The sequence below is a fragment of the Heteronotia binoei genome, chromosome 19, assembly GCF_032191835.1.
Source record: "Heteronotia binoei isolate CCM8104 ecotype False Entrance Well chromosome 19, APGP_CSIRO_Hbin_v1, whole genome shotgun sequence".
Lineage (NCBI taxonomy): Eukaryota > Metazoa > Chordata > Lepidosauria > Squamata > Gekkonidae > Heteronotia > Heteronotia binoei.
The window spans coordinates 23235204-23261595 of record NC_083241.1 but is presented as its reverse complement, the minus strand read 5'-3'; the positions used below and the strand labels follow the sequence as shown (position 1 = coordinate 23261595).

General features: G+C 45.6%; 1 protein-coding gene across 1 annotated transcript; it reads left to right on the top strand.

The window, feature by feature from the left end:
• Positions 1-3489: 3489 nt before the first annotated feature.
• Positions 3490-21925, top strand: HDC (histidine decarboxylase). Its single transcript, XM_060260290.1, has 12 exons — positions 3490-3702; positions 4569-4741; positions 5989-6102; positions 10021-10143; positions 10543-10677; positions 11565-11708; positions 13197-13263; positions 14188-14350; positions 14461-14551; positions 16170-16268; positions 16663-16764; positions 20999-21925. Exons 1-12 carry the CDS (start codon positions 3675-3677, stop codon positions 21731-21733), a joined length of 1974 nt encoding a protein of 657 aa, XP_060116273.1. The 5' UTR covers positions 3490-3674; the 3' UTR covers positions 21734-21925.
• Positions 21926-26392: the final 4467 nt, after the last annotated feature.

Below are 26392 nucleotides of genomic sequence, written 5' to 3'. Positions count from 1 at the left end.
CTGGGTTTTCAGGGAAAGTTTTCCATTCCTGCTGGGAGAAGTGGCCACCAGCAATGTGAATAACTCATGCTCTGCTCTCTCCCTCTGTGGTTTGGAGGCCCCTGTGATCTTGCAATCTTCTGTTTCCTGGTTCGTGCAAATGGACCAAGTGCTATGGTTACGCCTACCGATAGTCACGTAGCTTCCAGATCAACTCAGATCACTGTCCAAAAAAATATGCTGGTTGGCCACTGGGAGCCAGTGACTCAGCCCCGGAAATTCTAACTCATTTAGCGGTGCCAAAGAGAGACAGTCCTCATACAGTTGTCGTCATTACTTCAGATATAAAACTGAACCAGTTTTCACTCTATTTTCCAACATAAAGCATTTAACTATAGATATAGAGGTATGCCACACTGCATGCACATGAAGACAACAAGAAACTGTACACTGCATGCATAGACAATGATAGCTAATCAACCTTTCCAATTGAATACAAGAAGGTCAGTCTTTTGTGTAACGGCTGGCTATCTGAACCAGAAACTCTGACCAATTTTCCAAGAGTGTTCCAAACTCCATTCATTGAGGCTCTGACTTTATTAATCAAAAGAATGTTTCTTGTGTTTGGTGCAAAGTCCCTTCTGACCAAGTGGTGAAAGTAGATTAGAAAGGCTTTTTGAGCTGTGGTCCTACATAAGAAAGTACGGTTGCTAATCCCCAGTTGGGGGCAGGGGATTCCCTGGTCTGGAGGACCTCCCCCTGCTTCAGGATTAGCAGAAAGTGGGGGAGAGATGTCCACTGGGCACCCCGTTATACCCTATGGAGACAAACACCTCATAGGGTATAATAGAGAATCGATCTGTGAGTATCTGGAGCTATGGGGGGCCCTATCTTTTGAGGTAGAGTCACCAAAATTTCAGCATAGCATCTGGTACCTCTCCTCAAAACACACCCCAAATTTCAAAAAGATTCTGTGAGCCCTGAAAGAAGTTGCCCCCATCCTCCATTATTTCCAATGGAGGGAAGGGGTTTAAAAAGAGCACAGTCCCTTTAAATGTGATGGCCAGAATTTCCTTTGGAGTTCAGTCAGGTGAGGTAAACACTGTTTGCTGAGAATAAATAAAATAATAATTGCTTAATGTAGCATTCAAAAGTAGCATTCAAAAGATCTGCTCTCCTCCTTGGAAATATGTTTGGCTTGTGACTGTTCGAACTCAGTCACCAGCCAGACATATTACAGGAGCTGCAAGTCAGACCATGAATTCTGGAAAGAGCAATCTACTTGCAGCTGTAACTACAAGCCCACTTAAAAGGCAGTTGGGAGTAGATCTGGAGTCTAAAGTCTGAAAGGAAGATTCTCCTCCTTGTGGTTTTGATGATCACTGTGGATCTGGTAGCTGACTTGGAGGCAGCAAAAGCCAAAAAGCAACACAGGGAAGGGAGAAGCTGGCTGCCAACTGCCAGGGGTTACCTGGAAACCTCCTGGAATTACAGCTGATCTCCAGACAACAGAGATCAGTCCTCCAGGAGGAAATGGCTGCTTTGGAGGGTGGACTGAGACTATAAATCCTGCTGAGTCCTTAGTGGGTGTATTGCTTATGTGCACATGTGCTCACTTATAATCAGAAGAAGTATTTCTCCTGTCCTAATAAACCTCCGGGAGAAAAGGTGGTGTAGTATGACCCCATCCTGTCAGATTTCAGAAGCTAAGCAGAGAGACCACCAAGGAAGACTCTGCAGAGGAAGGCAATGGCAAACCACCTCTACTTCTCACTTACATAGAAAACCCCCTGCTGGGAGAAGATAAGCAGGGTCAATACTTGGAAGGGAAACCACTGAGGAAGGCTCTTTAGAGGAAGGCCGTGGCAAACCACCTCTGCTTCTCACTTGCCTCCAAGGGCCCTTGCTGGGCTTGCCATAAGTCAGTCAGTTGTGACTTGATGGCACTTTATACAAACAATCTATCCCCTTCCTCCCCTGCACTGTTTAAAAAATGTTAGAGTCCTTTAAAACATGTAAGGTCCTGTACGGAGTGGGTGTTTTGACCAGAAAATGAGTACTCGTGGTTCCATACTTCCCCCATTAATTCCTCCCCCTCCTGGAGATTTTGTACTTACAGGCTCTCCATTTTTGTCTGACTGAAGGTCAGCTAGCCAAATCAATCAGGTCTGTTGTTGTCAGAAGAAGAAGACCATAGATTTATACCCTGCCCTTCTCTCTGAATTAGAGTCTCAAAGTGGTTTACAATCTCCTTTATCTTCCTCCCCTGCAACAGACACCCTGTGAGGTAGGTGGGGTGAAAGAGTTCTCCCAGAAGCTGCACTCACAGAGCTATGGCTAACCCAAGGCCATTCCAGCAACTGCAAGTGGAGGAATGGGGAATCAAACCTGGTTCTCCCAGATGCACTTAACCACTACACAAGAGTCCATGCACTTAAGAGTCCATGCACTTAACCACTACACCAAACTGGCTCTCCAGAAGGTAATGAGTGCATTCCTCAGCTTCTTAGATATTGGGGAGTCTGTCTCTCTTTTTAAAACGAACAAACTATTTTTTTGTTTGTTTGCAAACCTGGAGAAATCAGAGGTGTGCAGAAATCCCAACGGTAGCCTGATTTTATTACTCCACTGATGGGTACAAGACCATTAAGTTTGATATAGAGTGAGATGTACAAATCAGCGACAACCCCTTAACTGAGCCTGGAGAATAGCAAATCATCCCTGTCCGAACCACCCCATTATCGCAAACTAGAATCCTGACTGTGTGTTTGCTCCTCCTGTGTGGAACAGAGCAGTTTAAAAGGCACCGAGATTCAAACTTGAGTGCAAGCCTATACTACAATGTAACTGAATGCTTTGTCCTATGAAGAATTCTTCTTGGATGGTGCCTTGCTTAAAAATAAAATAATATAAATTATATGAAACAACTGAGATGCATTTATTCATTGTGGGCATTTAATTGAAGATGCCTTTATCCCCGAGAGTCCACTGAGGAAGATATTGTGGAACTGGTCTAATACCTAGAATACCCATGAGGACTTTGGATTTTGTAAACTTGGATTTTTAAAGCATATTGTGAAGAAGATTATTGTAATATGTGGCGTCTTTATGCCTTATAAAATATGGATGTCTGTTTGCATAAATAAGATAAAATTGTAGAACAGAAAACTGAACTCACACAAGTACTATTGTGAGAATTTTTATTGTAGTGTATTATAGCAAACTTGTTGAATAGTGTTGAATAGACCAGTTCAAAAGCACTGAGATTCAAACTTGAGTGCAGCTTAAGTGTGCACTGCACGTGTAGAAACAAATCTCCCCCCCACTCCTCACAGCTGTTGATGCCGTCCTCCTTGTTTTGGTTTAGTTTGACAGATTCTGACCATTTACTATCGCTTTCCCTTGTAAAGAAAGGGTTAATGGAGGCTCCAGGGCGGCTACTGCATGATGCTCAACATCAAAGGCACGCAGCACCACATGGAAGATGCAAAGCAGGGAGGAAGTTGGATGCCCATTTCCTAAACTTCTGATGACCGCAGAATTTCCAAAAGATGCAGAGGCGGGGCGTTAGTTGGCAGATAAAGAGGGCATAAAAGGCAGAAGGCGTAGATGGGTTCCAGCTCATAGAAGAACAGCACTGTCTGCAGTCCATTCTCCACCAACTTGGGAAGAAGTGATTTTTAGAGTCGGGCATCATGGACCAAGAGGATTACAGACAGAGAGGTGAGGAAACAGGTGGCTGAAGGGAGTTTTGGCAGTGCCCATCCAGCTCAGGTAGTACTCTAAGCTCAGTGGAACCTTGAGTGGTGTTTTAAAAGGTCTGGCAGATTTGTGGAACTCCTATTTGCCTTGGTAGCTGTACAAAGAGAATCTCTCTCTGAATACCAGGTGCAGTGGTTTTATTCCTCTCTCCAAAGGCACTTAGCAATACAAAGCTATTCTGCAGGTCCCATCGGTCAGATCCAGCGGGGCACGCGGCTGAAATAGTTTGCCATAAACATATTAAACCTTTTTGTAATGCCTGCCTGCTTTCGGCACTGGCGGCATCTCCTGGCTTTTGCTAATAAAGAGGATTTTAGAACCTGAGCTTTAAAGGATGACACCCCCACCATCAAGTTTCACCCCTGCCCTCAGCTCTTCAAGCAAGCAACTCACTCTCTCAGTCCCCAGCCCACCCCCAGCCTGCATAAAACATCCCTGGAGTGCAGCGGCCAGCATCCAGTGAAGTAGGATATCAAAGCTCTGTAAATAACAAGCAATAGTCTTAAAGGCGCTACTGGGTTTTGTTATTTTTTTGTACAAAGAAAGTAACACTTGAAATGTAATGGGGTAATTCATAGAGACATCAGTCTGCCCTGTTCAAAGGTAAGTCATTTGGTGATTCTCAGGCTATCGTAGGAACAGCTTTCTTGGAGAAGTACTGAGTTTGAGCAGACGACCAGAGAAATTAATGGGGGCGGATGGGTATGCCTCCTTTGTCCATACAAGTCATCTGTTTTGATGCAGCAGGAGATGACCATGCAAGTCTGAGACAGCCTCCAAAGGGAGATCTCTTGTTCAGAGTTTGATCCTTTCCCTTCTCCTTCCAGGGAAAGAAATGGTGGACTACATTTGCCAGTACTTGACCACGCTGAGGGAGAGGCGGGTATCCCCTGATGTGAAGCCTGGATACATGAGAGACCAGCTGCCCCCCAGAGCTCCTTTGGATTCGGAAAGCTGGGACAACATCTTCCAAGACATTGAGAAGATCATTATGCCTGGGGTAAGTCTAAGCCCTGAAAAATTTAGGAAGTGGGCATTTCAGGGAGGCTGGGAGTTGGGCTGCTGGGAATTCTCAGCTCAAGATAAGGGTAAGGGATGAGATCCACATTTGGCTTAGCTTTTTAGTTTCCGAACAGGACATCTCCAGACATGGAGTCCAGAGGCAGAAAAATTGCTCTGAAATTTGACTCTGGAAGCACACTGCCTTCACACCATTTCTTGCTCTGGGTGTGTTGTCCACAAAAAAACTTTAAAATATTTGTTTTATGAGAGAAATCAATAGGACCAGAAGCTGCTCCTTGTCTGGTCTAGTTAATGTTACAACTGTCTTGCATGGGAATAGAAGGGACTGCAATTAGGGGGAAAGAGTTATATTATTATCAATTAATTAATTGCCCCACCCATCCCAGCTCAGGCCAGGCTCTGGATGATTTACAACATAGTTAAAATACATAGAATCAATAACACACAGGGTGTCTGATGTGGGGAGGGGAAGGGAAGAGGATTGCAAACCCCTCCTAGCCCTGGCCAGCCCAGGTGGAGCTCTCTGAGTGAAGGGCAGGGTATAAATCCAATCTCCATCTTCTCCTCCTCTGTAGAATTGTGCTGCACTGACCATGAGAATAGATGCAAAAAAGAATAAATACGTTATCTGAGAAGATGGAAAGGGATAAACCCACGGGCAATTCTATGCTGCATGCAGTGTGTGATGTTTTTTAAATAACCGTGACAGATAAATGTTTCTTTTTGTGTGGCATGCTTTGCTCCATTAAGATCTGAGATTAAACCACTGGGAACCACTGGACATAACTAAAAGATAATCAGCTCTGATGGAAAATGATTGCTGCTTCCTCTTTAAGAAATATATCTAATCCATGTGTTTCACTGAGATAAATTCTTTTGCCTGTGTTTGCAGTTTATCTTCTGTATGCACTCAACTACATTTCCTTTACTGCATTTCCATTACCAGATCTGAGATGCGCACATCAGAGGGCTCTTTTCCTGTACAGTTAGCAAAGGAGGAGGGGGTCTCCAGTACTTGATATGAGTTGCATACAAGATAGACTTTTGGCCAGGGTAGGTTTTCTTGTTCCTGCAGGACAGATCCCTCTCTTCTGCATCAGAATTCTGAAGCCTTGTTCACCTTTGCATCCCGATCGCCTTCCTTTCTTGGTTGGATTTTTGCTTTTTAACAGTCCGATAAAGCTATTCTTACCATTTCATATTTTTCTGATTTTTCCAACCCAGATTGTCCATTGGCAGAGTCCACACATGCACGCCTACTTCCCGGCTCTCACCTCATGGCCTTCTTTGCTGGGAGACATGCTGGCAGACGCAATTAATTGTCTGGGATTCACTTGGGTAAATTGTGGGGCTCAGCTTAACAATTTTGATGCTGTTATGATGTTTTCCATTCATGTTCCAAAATGAAGGCTGTTGGCTGATGAAAGATCTTTGTAGTTGACTAGCCTTTTAAAATCATTCATTTATTGTATTTCTGTATGTTTTGCAAATTATTTAAAACTTCAGTATAGGTGTCTTTGTGAAATTATGGCATAAATTTCAAGGTTTTATTTTTAATGTAAATTTATCATAACTAAATCCTTACAGGATTTTAAAATTGTAAAAGGGATAAAATGTCGTGATTAACATTCATACCTAATTCACACATGCACACAATAGCAACTAAATTAATTCTTGTACTTTTTGCTGAAATATAATGGAATAGATTTTCTTATAACACTGAAAAACACTTGCACTGGAATATCTCTTCATGTCTGTTCTCCACAAAATTCTAGAAGTCCTGTCAGACTCTTCCTCATTTAGAGTTAGTTTTGACTGAAGCCGCAATCCTATGCACATTTACTTGGGACTAAATCCCATTTAATTTGGTGGAATTTACTTCTGCACAAACAGACACATACCGTTTTCACACACAGCTTACCACGCGGTCATGTTCCTGTTCTCTCCGCAGCGTCCGTCGGATTTCCCACTACCTGCGCCGGAGTTACAGGAAGTGCCATGGCTTTTGCGTAGCAAACATAAACTGGGCTTTAGCAGTTTACATTTGCTACGCGAAAGCCGTGACACTTCCTGTAACTCCAGCGCAGATAGTGGGAAATCTGACGGACGCTGCGGAGGAACAGGAATGTGACCGCGTGGTAAGCTGTGTGCGAAAACGGTCACAGTCTCTTGGCAGTGTAAAGCAGTGCTTTTTTTGTAGAAAAAGCCAGAAGGAGCTCATTTGCATATTAGGCCACACTATCTGGCCTGGTAGAACATGGCTGCCACATGTAGGCTTCCCAACCCTCCCGCCCTGGCGGGCGACCCCAGGATTTCCAGCCTCTTCCCCTGCTCCCCAAAAAAATGGAAGCGGGGGGAGGGGGGGAGAAACAGCGCCAAGGAGCGGCAGGATGGTCTCCTGGTCGGAAAGCCTCAGCCTTCGTAATGGAGGCTCTTCCTTTTTGCTGCGCCGTACATCGCCCAGCCCTGGGATTCCTGGGAAATGCAGTGAGAATGCCGTCGCCACCTTCCATTGTTGGCCACACCTTCCTGTGAGAGACCCAGAGAAACGAAACTTTGCAGAAGGAGGGCTCTGGTCTTCCAGGGTGGGAGGTGTGATGCTGGCAACCTCTGCGTCCCATTGGCTGAGGCTACTGGTTGTGACTTCCCACCTTTCCACCCTCTGCAAGCTTCCCGGCCCCGGTGACCGCAGAAGCTGCTGCTCAGGGGAAGGTAAGGCACGTTGTCTGGTAGCGAAGAGACCCAGAGGGTGCATGCCAAGGGGAGGGGATGGAGGGGCGACCTGAGCAGTGGTCCAAGCTGTTGAGCCCCGCACCCCGCTTTTGATACCTCTAGGGGACTGGGTGTGTACGGGGAGCGGGGATTCTCGGCTGACACTGGCTTGCAAGCTGCAAGAGCTGTCGGTGTGTCCTCTGCATCTCTTCCTTTCGCTCGTGGGAAGTGCCGCGGGCAGCCGAAGGAAAGGGAGGGCAATAGGGTTGCCAATCCCCAGGTGGGGGCAGGGGATCCCCCCGGTTTGGAGGCCCTCCCCCCCTTCAGGGTCGTCAGAGTTCAATTATGCTTGTCACAGCCTTGATCTTGGCTCCACCCCTAATGTCTCCTGGCTCCACCCCCAAAGTCTCCTGGCTCCACCCCCAAAGTCCCCAGATATTTCTTAAATTGGACTTGGCAACCCTAGCCACATGGCAGGTTGGGCCAGCTGGAGCCCTGGCCAGCCCAGGTGGAGCTCTGCTCCTGTAGGCTCCGGCAGAAAAAAAGTCCTGCTTTAAAGAATGACAAATTTATGAAAGTATAAGATTTCACTGGCTGGAGTTCACTTCATTGGATGCATGGTGTGAATTCTTGGTCAGCAGACACAGAATCATAGAATCATAAGAGTTGGTGGGGGCCATACAGGCCATCTAGTCCAACCCCCTGCTCAATGCAGGATCAGTCTAAACCTGAAGCATCCTTGATCAGTATTTGTCCAGCTGCTACCTGAAGACTTCTCAGTGAGGGGGAGCTCACCACCTTCCTAGGTGGCAGATTCCACTGCTAAACTATAGTGTGTGGATTCACATACACAGAGAAAAATACTTTGAAATTCAGGAGGCATTTTGCATACCTTTGCAGAATTTAAGAGCATACAGAATCAGCATAGTGAGCACTGGCACAGTTGCGGCTGGTAATAGCGACCTTCCTAGTTACATTATTCAATTTCTGTAGGGAATGAGCCAAATGAACACTAGATGGCATGAAAGTACAGTGTTTTGCACAATACAGCTGCTATGGGAGTTCCAGCTACTGCCAGCCGCAAAAGAGCATCTACTGTAGCTCAGCTTGACGTTTTTGTTTCTATAAATGCTGGGGTGGGGGGGGGGCAAGTGCTCAGTGGCTGCCCAGCAAGCACAACCTGCCTTTTTCTTTCCTTTCACTGAGCCAGAGAAGTACAAAATTGCACTGCTGCAAGAGAGCTAGCAGTTGCCTTTGGCAAGCATGAATACTTGGGGACAAGTGTCCGTCCATGGCACCCCACTCCCAAGAATTGGACAAGGCTTTTTGCCTAGTTATACTGGATGTGGATGTGGCTAGACCTGAGAAAAGGATAGTCAAGAAAGGGAACATGAAGGGTACTACCATCTAGGACTCGGGTAGCTAGGCCTGTGTTGGAAAATACCTGGAGATTTGAGGGGTGGATCCGGGAGAGGGCAGAGTTTGGGAAGGGAAGGGACCTCAGCATGGTCCAATGCCCTATTGTCCACCCTTCCAAGCAGCCATTTTCTCCAAGGGAGCTGATCTCTGCCAGGTGAGGATCAGTTGTAAAAGTGGGAGATCTCTAGGCCCCACCTAGAGGCTTGCAACCCTATCTGGGACACGATAATATCAGTAAAAGAAGCAACGGTAACGGTGTACTCTTGATGTACTTGATGTCCATGTGATTACCCATGTGGTGTATTCTGTGTAGCTGAGTGCAAGGCCCAAACAAAATATGATGTGCCCCCATTTTTTAAAATTACCAAATGCAGTCCCAGCAAGTTTGGATTTGAAAGCTTGAATAAGCCACCATTGTGTGGTTGGGCTGTCAGGCTAGGAATAGATCCTAGAAACCCAGGGGTAGATCCCTACTCTTCCATGGAAATTTGCTGGGTAACTTTGGTCCGGTCATTCTCCCTCATCCTAGCCTTCTTGGCAGGGCTGTTGTGATAATAAAATGGAGGAGGGGTGAACCATGAACACCACCCTGAGCTTCCTAGATCTAAATATACAAGATTTGAGTGGAGGAACAGAAAGAGGCTGTTTAGGTTTCTTCAGCCATTTTTACTGGTCAAATCCAATCTTTCGCTCTCTCTTATCCCACAACTGACCCCACCCACCCCCGGCAGCTTTTCCTTCTGCAGTAAATGATATAAACATGTCAGATAGCAAGAGCACTGATTGGACAGGGGGGCATTGTTATTCTTTGTGGTATAGTGGTGAGAGATCCATGTAACATGTTCGAATCCCCACGCATGCCATGGAAGCTTACTGGATGATCTTGGGCCAACCACACACTCTGAGCTCAACCTACCTTGCTGGTTTTGTTGTGAGGATAAAATGAAGGGAAAGTGAACAATGTAAGCCTCTTCAGGGTCCACTGGTGGGGAGAAAGGCAGGGTATAAATGAAGCAAATAAAGAAATAATGAACTTTCTGAAAAGTGGGCAGACTCCTTAGGAGAGAGAATTTGGGCTGCCAAAAGGCTTGTCTAACTGATGCCCTGTGTCTTACTTGTCTTCAGGCATCCAGTCCTGCCTGCACGGAACTGGAAATGAACGTGATGGATTGGTTGGCTCAAATGTTGGGCCTTCCGGATATGTTCCTGCACTATCACCCAGACAGCAGGGGTGGAGGCATACTACAGGTAAATGGCTGACACTTGGAGAGCTGTTGTATGTGTATGTGTTTAAGTTTAAGTGTGTTTAAAGGGTTGTTGTGTGTGTGTTTAAAGTCTTGTTAGAGGCCACAAGATCCAGCCCGCTTTGCTACAACTAAACAGGTCTAGGGCTGTTCAGCACCAGAATGGGAGATCTATTGGGACTCCTGTCTATGTTCCTCTCTGTTCCTGCTGTTCCATAGCTGAGGAGAGGCTGGATAGAAATGTAATCGTACTTTTAAAAAAAAGTATCATAGAAAATGGATTGTGTACATCGTGGTTAGGTTTGTAGATCACAGCTTCCGTTGCTGATGCCAACAATTCTCTTGAGTAAAAAGAGAGTGTTCTGATCTGTTCTTCAGCTAATAACTGGTTCTTTCTTCACAGAGCACTGTTAGTGAATCAACTTTGGTTGCTCTGCTGGCTGCAAGAAAGAATAAAATTCTGGAAATGAAAATATTAGAGCCGGATGCGGACGAATCGACTCTAAACTCCCGGCTTGTTGCTTATGCCTCAGATCAGGTAGGTTGCTGTGGTATTATGGGATGTGCCTCTGAGTCCTTGCTGCCAGGGGCTGAACATGGGGTGCAGCACATGAAAACCATGTCACAAGAGTGTGGCAACAGGATAAAAAGGAGATGTTTAACTGGAAAGCACGTGGGATCTGGCAGGTTAGCCCTGGACCAAGGTATTGAATGTGGAATCATTAATGATGGAAAACAGACCTGGTCTGCTTTCCAGACTTGATGCAAAGATTGCTGATGTTGATGTAATGGATGTGACGTGCATTGAGCACTTAGGAAATGTTTTTTATCCTTGTTGGTATTTGTAGCTGCACCCTGGGTCAGTAACTAAAAGTTTTGCTGCCAGAGAACTGCTTTGAGAAAGGAGACTCCATTTCTGTCAGTCACCTACTATTAGGGTTACCAACTCCCACCACTTAGGAAATATCTGGAGATTTGGGGGGGAGGGCTAGAAAAGGTAGGGTTTGGGGAGGGGAGGGGAGGGAGTGCAGTGGGGGATAATGCCATAGAGTACACCTTCCGAAGCTGCCATTTTCTCCAGGGGAACTGATCTCTGTCGTCTGGAGATCAGTTGTAATTCCAGGAGCTCTGCAGCTACCAACTGGAGGTTGGCAGCTTAACCTGCCATTACATATTTGTTTTCTTCTGTTCCCTTTTGTTTTCTTCCTTAGCTGGCAGGAAGCAGGAGGCAGTCTTCTGGAGGCTAGATTTGGCCATGAAGCCTCCAGTGCCTGCTGATAATCTATCTTTCCAACATTTTGCTTTTTCTCACGCATGTACTTGCAAGGTTGGAAGGAGGACAGGCGTCTTGAATGATAATTGCCCTGCAGCCAGATGCCCAGCTAGTTATTCAGTGCCCGGAATTTGTTCTGCTTCTCTTCTCAGGCCCATTCTTCAGTGGAAAAAGCAGGGTTGATCTCCCTCGTGAAGGTGAGGTTTCTGCCAGTTGACGAGAATTTTTCCTTGAGAGGTGAAACCCTGAGAGAAGCCATTGAGGAGGACAGAATCCATGGCTTGGTGCCTGTTTTTGTGAGTAGTGACCTCTCTCTCTCTCGCCTTGTCTAGTCTGGACATAACGCTGATTATTAAGTTGTCATTTTGTAAAGTTTCTGCTTCACTTTTTAACCATTATGAAAAGTGCAGTAGACATCGGCCTGGCCATTGTTTTTATGTTTGCGTGTGTTAACCTTTAATTCATAACAGGTAACCTATTATCAAATTCTTCTCCAGGCCCTGAAGGGAAATTAGGGCTTCCCTCTAGACAAGGCACCTTTTTATTTTTATTTATTTTTTGATATATGAACATGAGTCATGCTTCTCACTCATACATTCAATGACGCCCTTGTTTCTGAGAGCCTTCAACCAATTCCTAGTAGTGAGGTTTGTTTAGTTTTTGCTGTGTGCTCCTTGTTCTGAAGGGCCTGAGGGAGAAATTGGAGATTTTATCCTCAGGATAGGACAAGAAGTTAGAAAAGAATTCTCATGTGCTAGATGTCAGAAGCCATTGCAAATAGGGAGAAGGGCCTATCTCAGTGGTTCCCAACCTTTTCGAGTACGAGGACCCTCCTCAGGAGAGTAGTTGTACTTTTTGTATCTGTTGGCTGAGAAAATACATAATGACAAAAAGATCAAACTGACAATGCTCAGTGCATAGATGGATTCACAGACCTCTTGCAGTGATTCTGGTGCCTCCCCAGGGGTCTCTGGCTCCCATATTGGGAGCCACCCGTCTACCTGAAATCCTGAACATTCCTCTTCCCCCCCTTAAGATTTGTAGTTCACCTGGGGAGGGGGAGCTGTATGTCCCTTGTTAAGAAGCCCTGGTTTAGCCAAATTAAGACACATCTTAATTTTAAAGTCTAGTTTCAGAGGAAAGCTGTGTTGGTCTGCATAGAACAGCGAGATTTCAGCCCAGTAGCAGCTTTTAGACCAACAAGAGTTTTGGGTACAAGATCTGGGGAGTTAAAACTCCCTTTGATGGGAGAGCTGATGGAAGCAGCTTTGACTCTTGAAAGCTCATCCCCCCCCCCCCCCAAACCTTAAGGGGCTGCTGGACTCAGATCTATCTACCTGCTTTTTTATTGTGTAGTTTGCAGTATGTAAATTTGTGTTTTATTAAAAAAAAGGGATTTGAAATGGATTATTTAGTGTTTAAGGATCATGCACATAGAGCATGATTGCAGAATTATGATCACAGACATACCCCTCCTTTAAAAAAAAGAAAGAAAGCGTTTCTTTCTACTCCTCTATTTTCTACTCCTCTATTTTTCCTGTCAAACTTTCATCTTTGGTCGAATAGTTTTTGCAGCACGTAAAACTATTTTAAACAAAGACCTCTCTGACCAGAGATGACAATGGGACATTATGGGCAGTGTTGCTATCATTCAGTTCTCTTTTTTAAAATATTGTCGGTTTCCATGTTTCTATGACTGGACATTTCCATTAACCAATAAACGTCCAACTCTTACACTTGGAGGGTCTGCCGTCCTTTCTTGACAAGTCTCTGGTTTTGTTTAGGTTTGTGCAACTCTGGGTACAACAGGTGTTTGTGCTTTTGATAACCTTGAAGAGCTGGGTCCAATATGTAAGTAATTGTGCTGCCTTCTTGAAACAGCCCTTTAGCTCATTTCAGTGTTAAAACCAGAAATGTCATCTGATGGAGCTTGATCTAAACATAGCAAGAGAATAAAGCAGTAGAATGCTGAGAGAGTGTACCACTTCAGCCTTCAGGTGGAGGATAACATGAATACTTCCCCCCTCCCCGGGCCCCATGTTAGACCCTCCCTGCAGCTGAAGACTAGCACAGGAAGGATTCCAATCCAGTCCACTCCCTTTTGTGCTTGTCTCTCATTTACAGGAGTCCAGGCCTCGTTTTAGGCAGGAGCTCACAGGAGCGGAGCTCAAGAACCTCTAAATGTTATTGTGTTTCTTTCTTACCACCTCACCCCCCCCCCCCTTACTTGCTTCTGTGCTCCATTGTTCAGATCCCCTGTGAGAATTTTGCTGAACTCTAAGATTTAACAACATTTCTAATTTTTCCCCCACAAAAAAACACGGGAAAGTAACCAAACCCTATCAAGCAGACAGATGGAAATCTTCATTGTGCCACTGTGGCCACATAGGAGAAAACAATTTAAAAAGTATGATGGGAGTAAGGTTTTGTGATGACAGTTATAATTCAAGAAGCATTTTAAGGTAGATGCTGAGCTGATATAATTTAGTACCCCTTCTGGTGATGTCAGAGGTGTGTGGCATATGCAATCAGTTGTGCTAATGAGTTGTGCTAATGAGCTCTGGCACCATGCTGGCCATCTAAAGTGGTATAGCCCTGACACAACTTAACTGATGAGCCTGGAGTTGGACCCCAGAAATGGAAGGCAAGAACATATGGAGGCTGTGGGACCAGCAGACCCATGTCAGTAGCATGGTTGTTCTGCTGTGAGCAAGTTTTAGGTTTGGGCCTGAGCCATTTGATGTTCACAAACCATGGTCTTTTCCCCCCCTGTAGGTGCTAAAGAGAGCCTTTGGCTTCACATAGATGCTGCGTATGCAGGAACGGCGTTTCTGTGCCCAGAATTCAGGTCATTTCTGAATGGGGTTGAGCATTCCGACTCTTTTACTTTCAACCCTTCCAAATGGATGATGGTTCATTTTGACTGCACCGCCTTCTGGTGAGGGAGCTGACAAAGCAAGCCCCCATGTGGGCTTATGGACATGAGCTTTTGGTTCTGGGGAATCCCTTCCAACGGCCATGGAATTGAGTTCATTTCCATTCCCATAGGGTCAAGGATAAATGCAAGCTCCAGCAAACCTTCAGTGTTAATCCCATCTACCTCAGACATCCTAATTCGGGATCAGCTACTGATTTCATGGTGAGTTACCTGCAGATCTGTGGCTGACCTTTTCCTGGGTCCGGTAAAAGCTCATTACCCCTGGTGCTTCACATATCATAGCAAGATTTACTGCCTTACACTTTGGACTAGGGTTGCCAATCCCCAGGTGGGGGCAGGGGATCCCCTGGTTTGGAGGCCCTTCCTTTGGATGACTTTCAGAGTCATCAGAAAGTGTGTGTGGGGGGAAGGAAATGTCTGCTGGGCACTTCATTATTCCCTATGGAGACTGATTCCCATAGGGTATAATGGAGAATCGATCCGCTGGTATCTGGGGCTCTGGGGGGGTGCCTGGTTTTTGTTAGAGGCACCATATTTGCAGCATAGTATCCAGTGCCTCTCCTCAAAATACCTTCCAAGTTTGTAAAGGATTGGACTAGAGGGTCCAATTCTATGAGCCCTAAAAGAAGGTGCCTCATTCTTCATTATTTCCGATAGAGGGAAGGTATTTAAAAGTTGTGTGGTTCCTTTAAATATGATGGCCAGAACTTGCTCCCTTGCTCCTGGCTCCACCCCCAATGTCTCCTGACTCCACCCCCAGAGTCCCCAGATATTTCTTGAACTGGACTTGGCAACCCTACTTTGGACAACTAGATGCAAAGTGCTTTAGGGCAGGCTGTGATAGGGTATCCTTCTCCTCCCCCCCCATGATGATGTCACTTCCATTCTATTGACCAAGGAGAGCATGTGTTCTGTGGTGTGCTAGCATATAGCAGTCTTCTTGGAACACACTAGAGCAGGGTTCCTGGATGTGGGGTCCATGGAGTACTACGGTTCCCACCAGCACTTCCCCTACCAAGGTTTTCAGAAAGTGGCAGGGCTACTTTTTGGCAAGGCTTCTTACTGGCTGCCCTTCTTCAAATGAAAGGTTTTTCCACAGCTGCAACAGCAGCCGTAGGAACTGGAGGATCTCAATGGCTAGTAAGCATCCAGGCTTTCCTGAGTCAAGCTTTCCTTCCTGGCTTTTGATTCCCCTTCTGCAATTCTTTTTGCAAAGGGAGGAGGGAGGGACTGCCCTGGGTCAGCCTCCTGCAGCAACCCTTTGGGAACAGCACTCCTTTCAACATTCTAAAGGTGCCTGCAGTCTCAAAAAGTTTGGGGAACCCTGCTTTAGAGTATCCTGGTGTAACATTTTGGAAATATTGCCGAAGAAGAACCCTCTGAAAGGGCATCTGCACATTTTGGAAGACGTGCTTTGTCAGAGGGGAAAAAGCAACGGTGTGCGGGGTTTGTGTGCTTGTGCAATGTGTGTGTGTGCTAGTTTTAAGCAAGGGTGTAGCTCCTGGAGCCTCTCTTCCAGTAACAACCCTGGGAAATAAATTAGCAGGGATGTGGGAAATCCCTCTAGGCATGTGCAGACTTCATTTGCACACACACGCCACCCATGAGAAGGGCTGCCAGTGAAATCACAACATATGGGACTAGGGAAAATCCTATTCCGTATTTTTAGGGAATGTCTTAGCCTTAACATGATTTTGGAAACTGAACTCCCGCAGTCAAAGGAGTGGGATGCAATTCTGGATTTTTTGTGGCAGGTGGCAGGTATTATCCTTTCCCCATTTTTGCTTCATGAATGTCAGCAATGTGTCTTCATTTCCAGCACTGGCAAATTCCCCTGAGCCGAAGGTTTCGCTCCCTAAAACTCTGGTTTGTGATTCGCTCCTTCGGTGTGAAAAAGCTCCAAGCCCACGTCAGACATGTAAGTGAACGATGATTGCGAGGTGTAAGTCTCATCCATGACCCATGACACAGTCACAATTAAGGTGCAACTGTATAAATAATAAATGTTTAGACTGGTGATTTTTCCTAAAAATGCTGATGCTAATAGCAACAGTTTGTCCATGTTGCTACATGAGAGGAGAAACTGACTCCTGACCCTACAGCAGTCCAGATACCTCACCAAGTTTGTGGGGTGGCAACAGCTCTGGGGTACCTGGATTTCTGCAGCCCTGCTAAGTATTATTAAAAATACATAATGTTTCAAGGATTGTCAGGGAAAATTGCTTTGGACAATGAGATGGCAAAAGGTAAAACCGCCTATTATCTTAGATATACTCTTGGAAATAACCATTTATGCTTTTTGGAACCCACAGGGCACAGAGATGGCCAAATACTTTGAGTCACTGGTCAGAAGTGACCCCCTGTTTGAGATCCCTGCCAAGAGCCACCTGGGACTGGTTGTGTTTCGTTTAAAGGTAAAGCTCAATTTGTTTTCCTTTCTCCTACTAAGGTTTGCAGCTAACCCACAGACCAAACAGACATGAATAATGGGCATAGGGAACAAAACCTAACTAACGGTCCTGGCTTGCATGTTTTGTTTCTGTTCAGCCAAGGCTGAAGTCTTTCATTAGCCTAAGGAGCCTCCAAACATAACTGCGACATGGTATGCTGGCTTCCCTTGGACTGGCACATCAGTTCTGCGCTGCAAGATATTATGTTTGGTCAAATCAGGAGCAGTGTAAGGTGCACCTTCTAGTCCCAGTGCCAAAAGTTGATCCTGAATGTAGTATAGAAGATGCAGGGTGTATGTACAAATTACAGTCTGCTTTAGGACTCGTGTGCTCTTGGGCAAGAAGGAACCTTCCATTTCATCCTCTCCTAGGATGTGGCGGTTGATGTGGTTTTGAAAAGGAGCAGTACGCACAAAGAGACAATGTGCCCACAGGTGTATTTATCTCACCCAGGGGTCATTTTGTTGAAAAATAGGTGGTGGAACTCATCCATGGATTGTTATGCAGCTGCACCTACTATTCAATGGACAAGGTGGGAAGGTGAAGGTGGAACTCTCAGAAAGCTTCAGGAGCTGCACTCCTGTGAGCTCCCACTGAATCCGAGGCCTGATCTCACCACACCTTTTTTGAGGTGTCCCGTCTCTACCGTGAACTTCACTAGATGATCTCCGGACAGGGGTGCAGTCTCATCTTAACTGACCTCACAGTGTTGGTGCAAGGATAAAATGAGAAGGGGAGAATGATGCTCCCACCCTGGGCTCCTTGGAGAATAGCAGGATAAAAAATGTGGTTGATTTTCTAGTGAAAAGATAACAATGCTAGAAAAGTTGAAGAGAGTAAGAAGAAAAGAAGACCCAAGATGAGACGGATTGACAAAATAAAGGAAGCCATGGCCTTCGGTTTGCAAGCTGTCAATGATAGGTTGTTTTGGAGGTCATTAAGTAATAGTTATTTAATAATTAATTAATTACCTTACAACTTTTATTATACAGTTTTATGGGCAAGAGACCTTCAGGGGTGTTGTTGATCTATATATGAATGTTTGCAGGGAAGATGGACTTTGCCATGCTTTGTAGTAGCATGAGGTTGAACTTTAAGTGAACCTTAAATGAAGAACAAAGTTTGAATCCAGTGGCACCTATAAGACCAACAAAGTTTAATTCTGGGTATGCATGCACACAAAAGCTTATACCCAGAATTAAACTCTGTTGGTCTTAAAGGTGCCAGTGGACTCAAACTTTGTTTTGTTGCTTCAGAGCAACATGGCTACCCAGTGTCAGACCCAGAGTCAAGGAAAAGACAGTTGAAGTTCAAGATCTTTATTCCAGCTTCATGGGCATACACACGTGTTGTCAGAACTGACCTCTCTGTCAGTTCCCCTAACTTATAAACCTTTGCCCTGACCGTTATAATTCAAGCAAAAGCAGGTTTTGCGCGGAGTTTTTCCAAAGCTCTCATCACTGCAGGTGCTTGCTATCAGTTCATGGTTCGCGTCTCCTCCAGCTCTTGCCCTTGGTTACCTAGCAACTAGCCAATTCCCAGACATGCCATCCTCCCTCCAGATAAGCAACAAGTTACAGTTATATCAAAGGCATAGCAAGCGCAGCATAGCATTGAAGCACAGCCTAGCATTATACAATTGAATACACATGACAAGAGGAACAAGATGGAGTGACTCTTGACACCCACCTGAACCTAAACTATGAAGATGTGGTTTGCAATTCAGATTGATATTTAAGCCATCTGAGAGAATGGAACAGCCATTAGGATTAGACTGATGAAGTGTCTGAGCCCCATGCAAAGCCAGAGCATGCTCCCGAGTCCACCTGTGGAACAAAGACGTCAGTGGGTCCAGCAGTAGTTGCCAAAACCATTTTTTCCTCTGGGAAGCATCCAGTGCAGTGTAGTGGTGAAGACTGTTGGACTAATCTAAGGAAGATCCAGGTTCAAGTCCTCCCTTGTGCCATGGACACTCGCTGGGTGACCTTGAACCAGTCATACTCTCTCAGCTTAACTTTCCTCACAGGGTTGTTGTGAGGATAAGATGGAGGAGAGAAGAATGAGACCCCAATGAGGAGAAAGGTGGGAGATGTATGAATTAAATAAGCAAATAAATAATAAGTTTTGCCAACCTCTAGCTTTTGTATCAGCCAAGCTCCTTGCTGGGTGTCTCAAATTGGAATGACCCACAGACATCTATAACCTGCTGACTTTACTGTATTGATTTCCTGCAGAATTTGGAGCTTGTATGAAATTCAAGTGATTAGGTACTTTAGGGGCAAGTGATAAATACCTCACCCAAGGAGACTTTTATACAAATTTGCAGCACTGATGCTTTAACTCAAGCAAAGGCCATTGAAGTGTTTCTGAACAACAGTCAACAAACAGTGAATTTAGATTACAATTGGCACTTGCTGGTTCCCTCAGCTTGGGGGACAGGGGAGAAGAGGGAGCAAAGTTCTGTGGCCCCCAAACTTGTGTTAATTCCCCATATCTACCACTAACAGGGGTTGGCACTGATCCCTAGGCCAATGAAGGAAGTTGTCAGGTTTAGCAAAAATCCATGCCTTGCTGGGAAAGGTTGCAGCTGTGTTTTAAGGCTTTTACTTTAAAAAAAAAAGTAGAATAATAGATTTGGAAGGGACCTCCAGGGTCATCTAGTCCAACTCCCTGCACAATGCAGGAAACTCACAAATACCTCTCTCCCACAACCCCATTGACACTTGCTCCATGCCCAGAATATGGCCAAAAAATAAAAACCCCTTCAGGATCCCTGGCAAAACTGACATGGAGAAAAATTGCTGCTATATCTCAAAGTGGCAAACAGCATTTCCCTGGGTGTATAAGAAAGGGCCATGAGAACTAAGCACTGATGCAACCCTTCCTGCCCTCCTTCTCAGGATCTGCCTAAGTTCACAGAATATGATTGCAGTGGTATTTATAATTAATTGATCACAGTTAGTTACCAGTTTCTAAGTTCACAGAATCAGCATTGCTGTCAGGTGGCCACCTACCCTCTGTTTAAAAACCTCCAAAGGAGAGCCCACTATCTCCCAAGGAAGCCCATTCCACTGAGGAATCACTCTGCCAGGAAGTTCTTCCTAAAGTTTCATAGAAAACTTTTTTGATTTAATTTCAATCCATTATTTCTGGTCCAGCCTTTTGAGGCCATGAAAACAACTCCACGCCATCCTCTAGATCCCTGGTGGCGAACCTATGGCACGCGTGCCAGAGACAGCACTCAGAGGCCTCTCTCTGGGCATGCGCGCAGTTGCCTGTTTTTGCCTCTCCCGCTGTCCATGCCACCCGTTTTCACTTCCCCTGCCACACATTTTCGCCTTTCTCACTTTCCCTACCGCCCGTTTTCGCCTCTCCTGCTCTCTCCGCCACCTCTTTTCGCCTCTGCTGCTCTCCCCGTCACCCCTTTTTGCCTCTGCCACTCTCCCCGCCACCCATTTTCGCCTCTCCTGCTCTCCCCACTTCCCTTTTTCTAAACTAAAACCTCAGTATTCAGGTTAAATTGCCGTGTTGGCACTTTGCGATAAATAAGTGGGTTTTGGGTTGCAGTTTGGGCACTCGGTCTTTAAAAGGTTCGCCATCACTGCTCTAGATGATAGCCCTTCAAGTACTTGAAGATGGTGATCCTATCACCTTTCAGTCTTCTACTCTCTAGGCTAAACATGCCCAGGTGCTTCAGCCTTTCCTCACAGGACTTGGTCTCCAGACCCCACACCATCTTTGTTGCCCTCCTCTGGACATGTTCCAGGTCTGTATCCTTCTTAAATTATGGTGCCCAAAACTGAACACAATATTCTAGGTGAGGTCTAACCAGAGCAGAGTAAAGCGATACCATCACTTCACGTGATCTGGACACTATACTTCTGTTGATACAGCTCAAAATCACATTTGCCTTTTTAGCTACCACATTTGTGTTTGTGTGTGTGTGTGTGCATTTGTGTGCATGCCTGGAAGTCATGGTGACCTTCAGTAACCCCTTTTGGGGCCTGGACATTTTTCAGAGAAGTGGCTTGATATGACTGTCTTTGGGTCCCCACTCCATTATTCCTTTGGAGATCTCCCAAGTGCTTGCTAGGGTTGGCCCTGCTTGGCTTTGACGAGATCAGGCTTGTCTGGGCTATCTATATTTTGAGACACGCCAGCATGTGGATTCATACAAATACCTGCCTTTTTAAAACAGGGCCCTAACTGGATGACGGAAAAGGTCCTGAAGGATCTGAACAAGTCGGGCAGCCTCTTCCTCATCCCAGCGATGATTCGAGACAAGTTCATCATTCGCTTCACTGTGACGTCTCAGTTCACAACCCAAAAAGACATCCTGCGAGACTGGACTCTCATCCAATGTGCTGCAGTCCAAGTCTTTGATCTGCGCCACATTCCAAGACCCGTTGTCTCAGAGGAAGTCCCTGGTGTGATAAGTAGCCCCAGCCCTAAACCAACTGGCATTGCTTCCCATTTTTTCCCAGAGAAAGCTGAATGCAGCATGTCATTGCTAAGACAGGTAACAGCACAGCCACGAAGGGCCTCTCTCAGTTCGGCGGGGTGGCTGCCCACTGAGCATGCTCGAGCGCCCAAGGAGCCTCCTTTGGAAGACACTTTTGTAGAAGATGGCCTGAACGCCACCAGCCTCTCGAACTTGCCTGCACACAACAAGAAAAAGACACGCTCCCTCAGTGTGCCAACAGCCGGCCTGTGGGAGCCAAGCTATTCAAAGGCGACAAGCTTCGAGGATTCTGGGAAGAGCGGGTTCCACACCACCGAGAAATTCCTTTCCAAGCTGCCCGAAGAGGTGCTGATGCTCGAGAAAAGTGCCTTCAAGAAATTCTTGAAATTTTACCGTGTCCCTAGTTTCCCCGAATGCACCGTTCAGTGCGGCCTCCAGCTGCCCTGCTGCCCCCTGCAAGCCATTGTCTAGTGCCTTCGCTCTTTCGGCCTTCCCCACGTAGGTGAGAAGAACCAAAGTCTGCTTATTCTCATGCAATACGATTTATGACCCTGTTTGAAACTTAAAAGAATGGGAATATCCATTTCACAAGACTGTGCTTGTGCCACTTTTTAAAGATCCTGTATATTTATAAGATACAAATAAACGTTATTTAGCATGGCATGGAAAGTTTTGGTTTTCATTTTGGAATCCTTCTTCCATTCATTATGCAAGGTAGGCAAGTCTTCATGTATTGCTTAAACTATTTTATGGAAGGAGGAGTAGACTGGGTTTATACGCTGCCCTTCACTCAGTCTCAAAATGGCTTACAACCTCCTTCCTTCCTACAACAGACACCCTGGGAGCAAGGTGGGACTGAGAGCTCTTGAGAGGACAGCTCTGCTGAGAACACGTGGCTGACCCAAGGTCACTCCAGCAGGTGCATGTGGAGGAGTGGGGAATCAAACCCGGTTCTCCCAGATTAGAATCTGTACACAACCGCTACACCACACTGGCTCTCATTTATTTTTACTTACTTCATTTATATCCCACTTGCTTCCCCAATGAAGACTGAACGTGAATTACAGTCCTTTCCTTCTCCATTTTACCCAAAAACTGTGAGCAACCTTAGGCAGAACAGGTCACACTGACCCAAGACCACACCCAGTCAGCTTCCACGACAGAGTGGGCATTTGAACCCAGCTCTCCCAGATCCCAGTCTGACAGTTTAACCACGCTGGCTCTAGTGTTTTCCACACAGGGAAAAGCTTGTGTAGTTTACCATTGATAAAGGTGAAAGGTAGTTCCCTGTGCAAGCACCAGTTGTTTCCGACTCTGGGATGATGTTGCTTTCACGTTTTCATGGCAGACTTTTTTAATGGGGTGGTTTGCCATTGCCTTCCCTAGTCCTCTACACTTTCCCCCCAGCAAGCTGGGTACTCATTTTACCGACCTCGGAAGGATGGAAGACTGAGTCAGCCTTGAGCTGGCTACCTGAACCCAGCTTCTGCCAGGATCGAACTCAGGTTGTGCGCAGAGCTTGGACTGCAATACTGCAGCCTACCACTCTGCACCATGGGGCTCATGCTTACCATTGATAATGCAGCCTCAAATACAACCACTACAGAAGGTAGGATATAAAAGCAGAATTCTGCCCTTTTATAGAAATAAAATAGCTCCTAGTCTAAAGGGTTTCTTGATTTTGGGGATCACAATGACCTCTTGCAACATTCACTGCACCCGCAGCCACTGTGTCCCAGGACGTCTGTGTGCTGATACTGAATGTCCTGCCACCATTACATGAGAGACACAACGTGCCCCAAGTAGTATATCATCTACAGAAGTCACCCTGCTGATACATATATTTTCCTAAACAACCCAGTACCTTGGAAAGTTAGAAAATCGTTAAGAATTCAGGAAGCCCCTTGTCAACATGTCCACAACCAAGGCATCTCTTGCATTTGAAAGAAGTCAGCATTCTCAGTAAGGTAACCCAAATTCCACACCAAGAAAAAAATCTGAATCTTGCAATCCTGTGCAAAACTGCATCAAGCTAGCTTATTTCGAATAAGTGGCCACTAACTGGCAGATCTCTCACTTTTATCCTTTCTAGCTGCAGAGTGGGCCCATACGGTATCCTCCCCAACAATTTCTGAACAATCTATTAGTTGGCTATGTAGCTAGCCAAAAGCTGATATGTGCTGTCAGTGCACACTAGAATTTTTACCTCTGGCAACAATCAGAAAACCCAATCCAGTGAGTTCTAGGCTCACAGTTCAGAGACTGCAGTTATGCGTAAACACATACACTTCATTTTAAGCTGGAAACTAGAACGTGGTTGTATCAGTATCCAAAACCCAAAAAGCTTAAGCTATATCCATAGCTCTCAATGGAATACCAATGGGGCTAATCCTGACTGCAGTGGCAAGTCTTAGGATCACTCATAATACCATCTTGCTTTTTAGAGAGCGCAAAAAATATATATCTCTTGTTAGCCCCATGACAATTCTGCAAGGTTGTTAGCTAAACTTAACTACTGTGACATCGCTCCACCGTGAGGCCAGTTCATGTGGCTGAACTCCACAACAATCTATCGCACATCAAGATTTCCACACTCCCATGCTTCTAAGATGCATTGCTTTCATAGAGTTGAAATGTCCTCCCACCCAGCACCTCTATCTCCAACAGCTCTGTGACAAGCAGAAATTCCACTTGGAGGTGTCAGATGAACCACAACATCTTGCTGGCTCTCTCTCCTTTCTCTCTCCCAGCAGTAAAACCAGAGAGTCCTGGGTTCTAATCCCCTCTTAGCCATGAAGCTCCCTGGATAACATTGGGCCAGTCACTCACTCTTTCCCTAACCAACCTCACAAGGTTACTGTGAAGATGGCAAAAGGGGAGAACCATGTATGCCATCCTGACCTTCTCGAAATAATAAGACAAAAATTAGACTAATAAATGGCTCCACCTATTGAATTTCTGCCTGCCATACAGCTCTGAATTGTGAAGGAGCCATGCCCCCATCCACAAAGTTGTACTCTGGAGTTGCTTTGCCTGTTAAATACCAAGACACATCTGCTGTGTGATCACTGCAAAGAATAAATGCAGTTAAAAACTGGTGTAACCCAGGACAGGGGAAAGAAACTTTATACAGTTTCAAGGAAAGTTTTCAGAGCACGTGGACAAAGACCTGTTTCCCTTGTGAAACAGTTGTGTTAAATATGCACAGAACACACAGTGCTTCTTTTCTGAATTTCCCCTCCTGTTTTTGGAACATGATTCAAAGTAAAAGGAATGAATTTCAGAAAGGGAGTTTGCAGCACAAAGCAGACACAGGAAAATGAAACAGGAGTGTGTTCGATGGACCCATAGGAAAGAAAGTGACAGCAAGGTAAACAGAGGCTACCTAATCATAAACAATTTTACTCTGCTCCAGCTGTGCCTCCTTGCAGGTGCAGGAGTTCCACTGTGCACACATGGAGAATCCCCTTCCTGGAAATATTATTCCTTTCAGTTGTGTCAGAAGCCAGGGCCGCCAGACTGGACCTTGGAGCTTTGGCATCCTTTGGAAGAAGTTTTTGTGGCCTCAGAACTGGGAGAAAAGGGAGTTAACTTCACCCTGTATCCCTTCTCTCCCATGCTGGGCCTCTTCACAGCCTCACAGAGACAGCTTTATTGGCCTTTAGCTGACTCTCCATTTAAATGAGTTACTAGTGCTCCACCCACTCAGGAAGTCCCAAGGAAATCCAGTGGGAGTTTAGCATTCCCGTGTGATCTGAGAGTCTGATGTGGCTTCATCCCTCACAACTCATCTTCAGGGGCTGCTGGCCAGCTGGCAACAGGCCCAGCTACTAAAAGAAGCCCCACAACGTTACTGTCACTCCTGTTTTGACAGTTCTGGGTTGGGAAATTCCTAGAGATTTGGGGAGGTGGAGTCTGGGGACTGCAGGATTTGGGGAGGTGAGGGACCTCAGAAGGGTATAGTGCCATAGAACCCACTCTTCAAAGCAACAATTTTCTCCAAGGAAACCGATCTCTATTGTCTAGCAATCAGTTGTAATAGGAGAAGATCTCCAGGCCCCACCTGGAAGTTGGCAGACCTACTGCTGGCCTATGGAATGCTACTGCTGTTCTAGTTTCTCCTTGGGAGAAGGGAGTGGGGTGGGGGAAGAAACATTTTACTGGACCTGCCTTGGTAAACCCCATCCAACTTGAAGGAAAGGGCGAGCTCCGTTTATGCAGGAAGGTGTTGCACACAGCTTCCACTGAGTAAATGGGGAAGCTTACATACTCCAAAGCTCCATGTGCATATGTATAAGGCTCACAAGCCTCATAAGAACATAAGAGAAGCCATGTTGGATCAGGCCAATGGCCCATCCAATCCAACACTCTATGTCACACAGTGGCTCAAAAAACCAGGTGCCATCAAGAGGTCCACCAGTGGAGCTAAAAGCCCTTCCGCTGTGCCCCCCCAAGCACAAGAATATAGAGCATCACTGCCCCAGACAGAGAGTTCCAACAATAAGCTGCAGCTAATAGCCACTGATGGACCTCTGCCTCATAAGTTAAGGGATTTTCGTTCTGTTCTAGGAGAGGGAATATACCATCTGTGCCCTGGGATTCTCTGCTATTCAAGTCAAGTGTTTACCTCTTGTAGAATAAGAAGCCCCAGTGTGTGTGAGGCTCAGCCTGTTTGGTTACTGCCATGGTGAAGATGCCTCATTGATTTTCATAAATCTTGCTTTAAAGAACATACACTTGGGCTACAACAATACAAAGAGATGACAGTGCTGGGGGAAAATGTAAATATTTTGTTTTTAAAAGGGCCACTGCTACCACAAATATATTCATTAAACAAGTGGTGTTTCTAGGGCTTTTTTTGTAGCAGGAACTCCTTTGCATATTAGGCTGCACCTCCCTGATGTAGCCAATCCTCCAAGAGCTTACAGGGCTCTTATTGCAGGGCCTACTGTAAGCTCCAGGAGAATTGGCTACATCAGGGAGGTGTGGCCTAATATGCAAAGGAGTCTCTGTTGCAAAAAAAAGCCCTGGGTGTTTCCATTTCCAGGTATAAACATTAGATAATTTTCAAATCAATTATCACTAATTTTCTAAAATTCAAAAACATTCTTGATTTTTTAAAAACAAAAA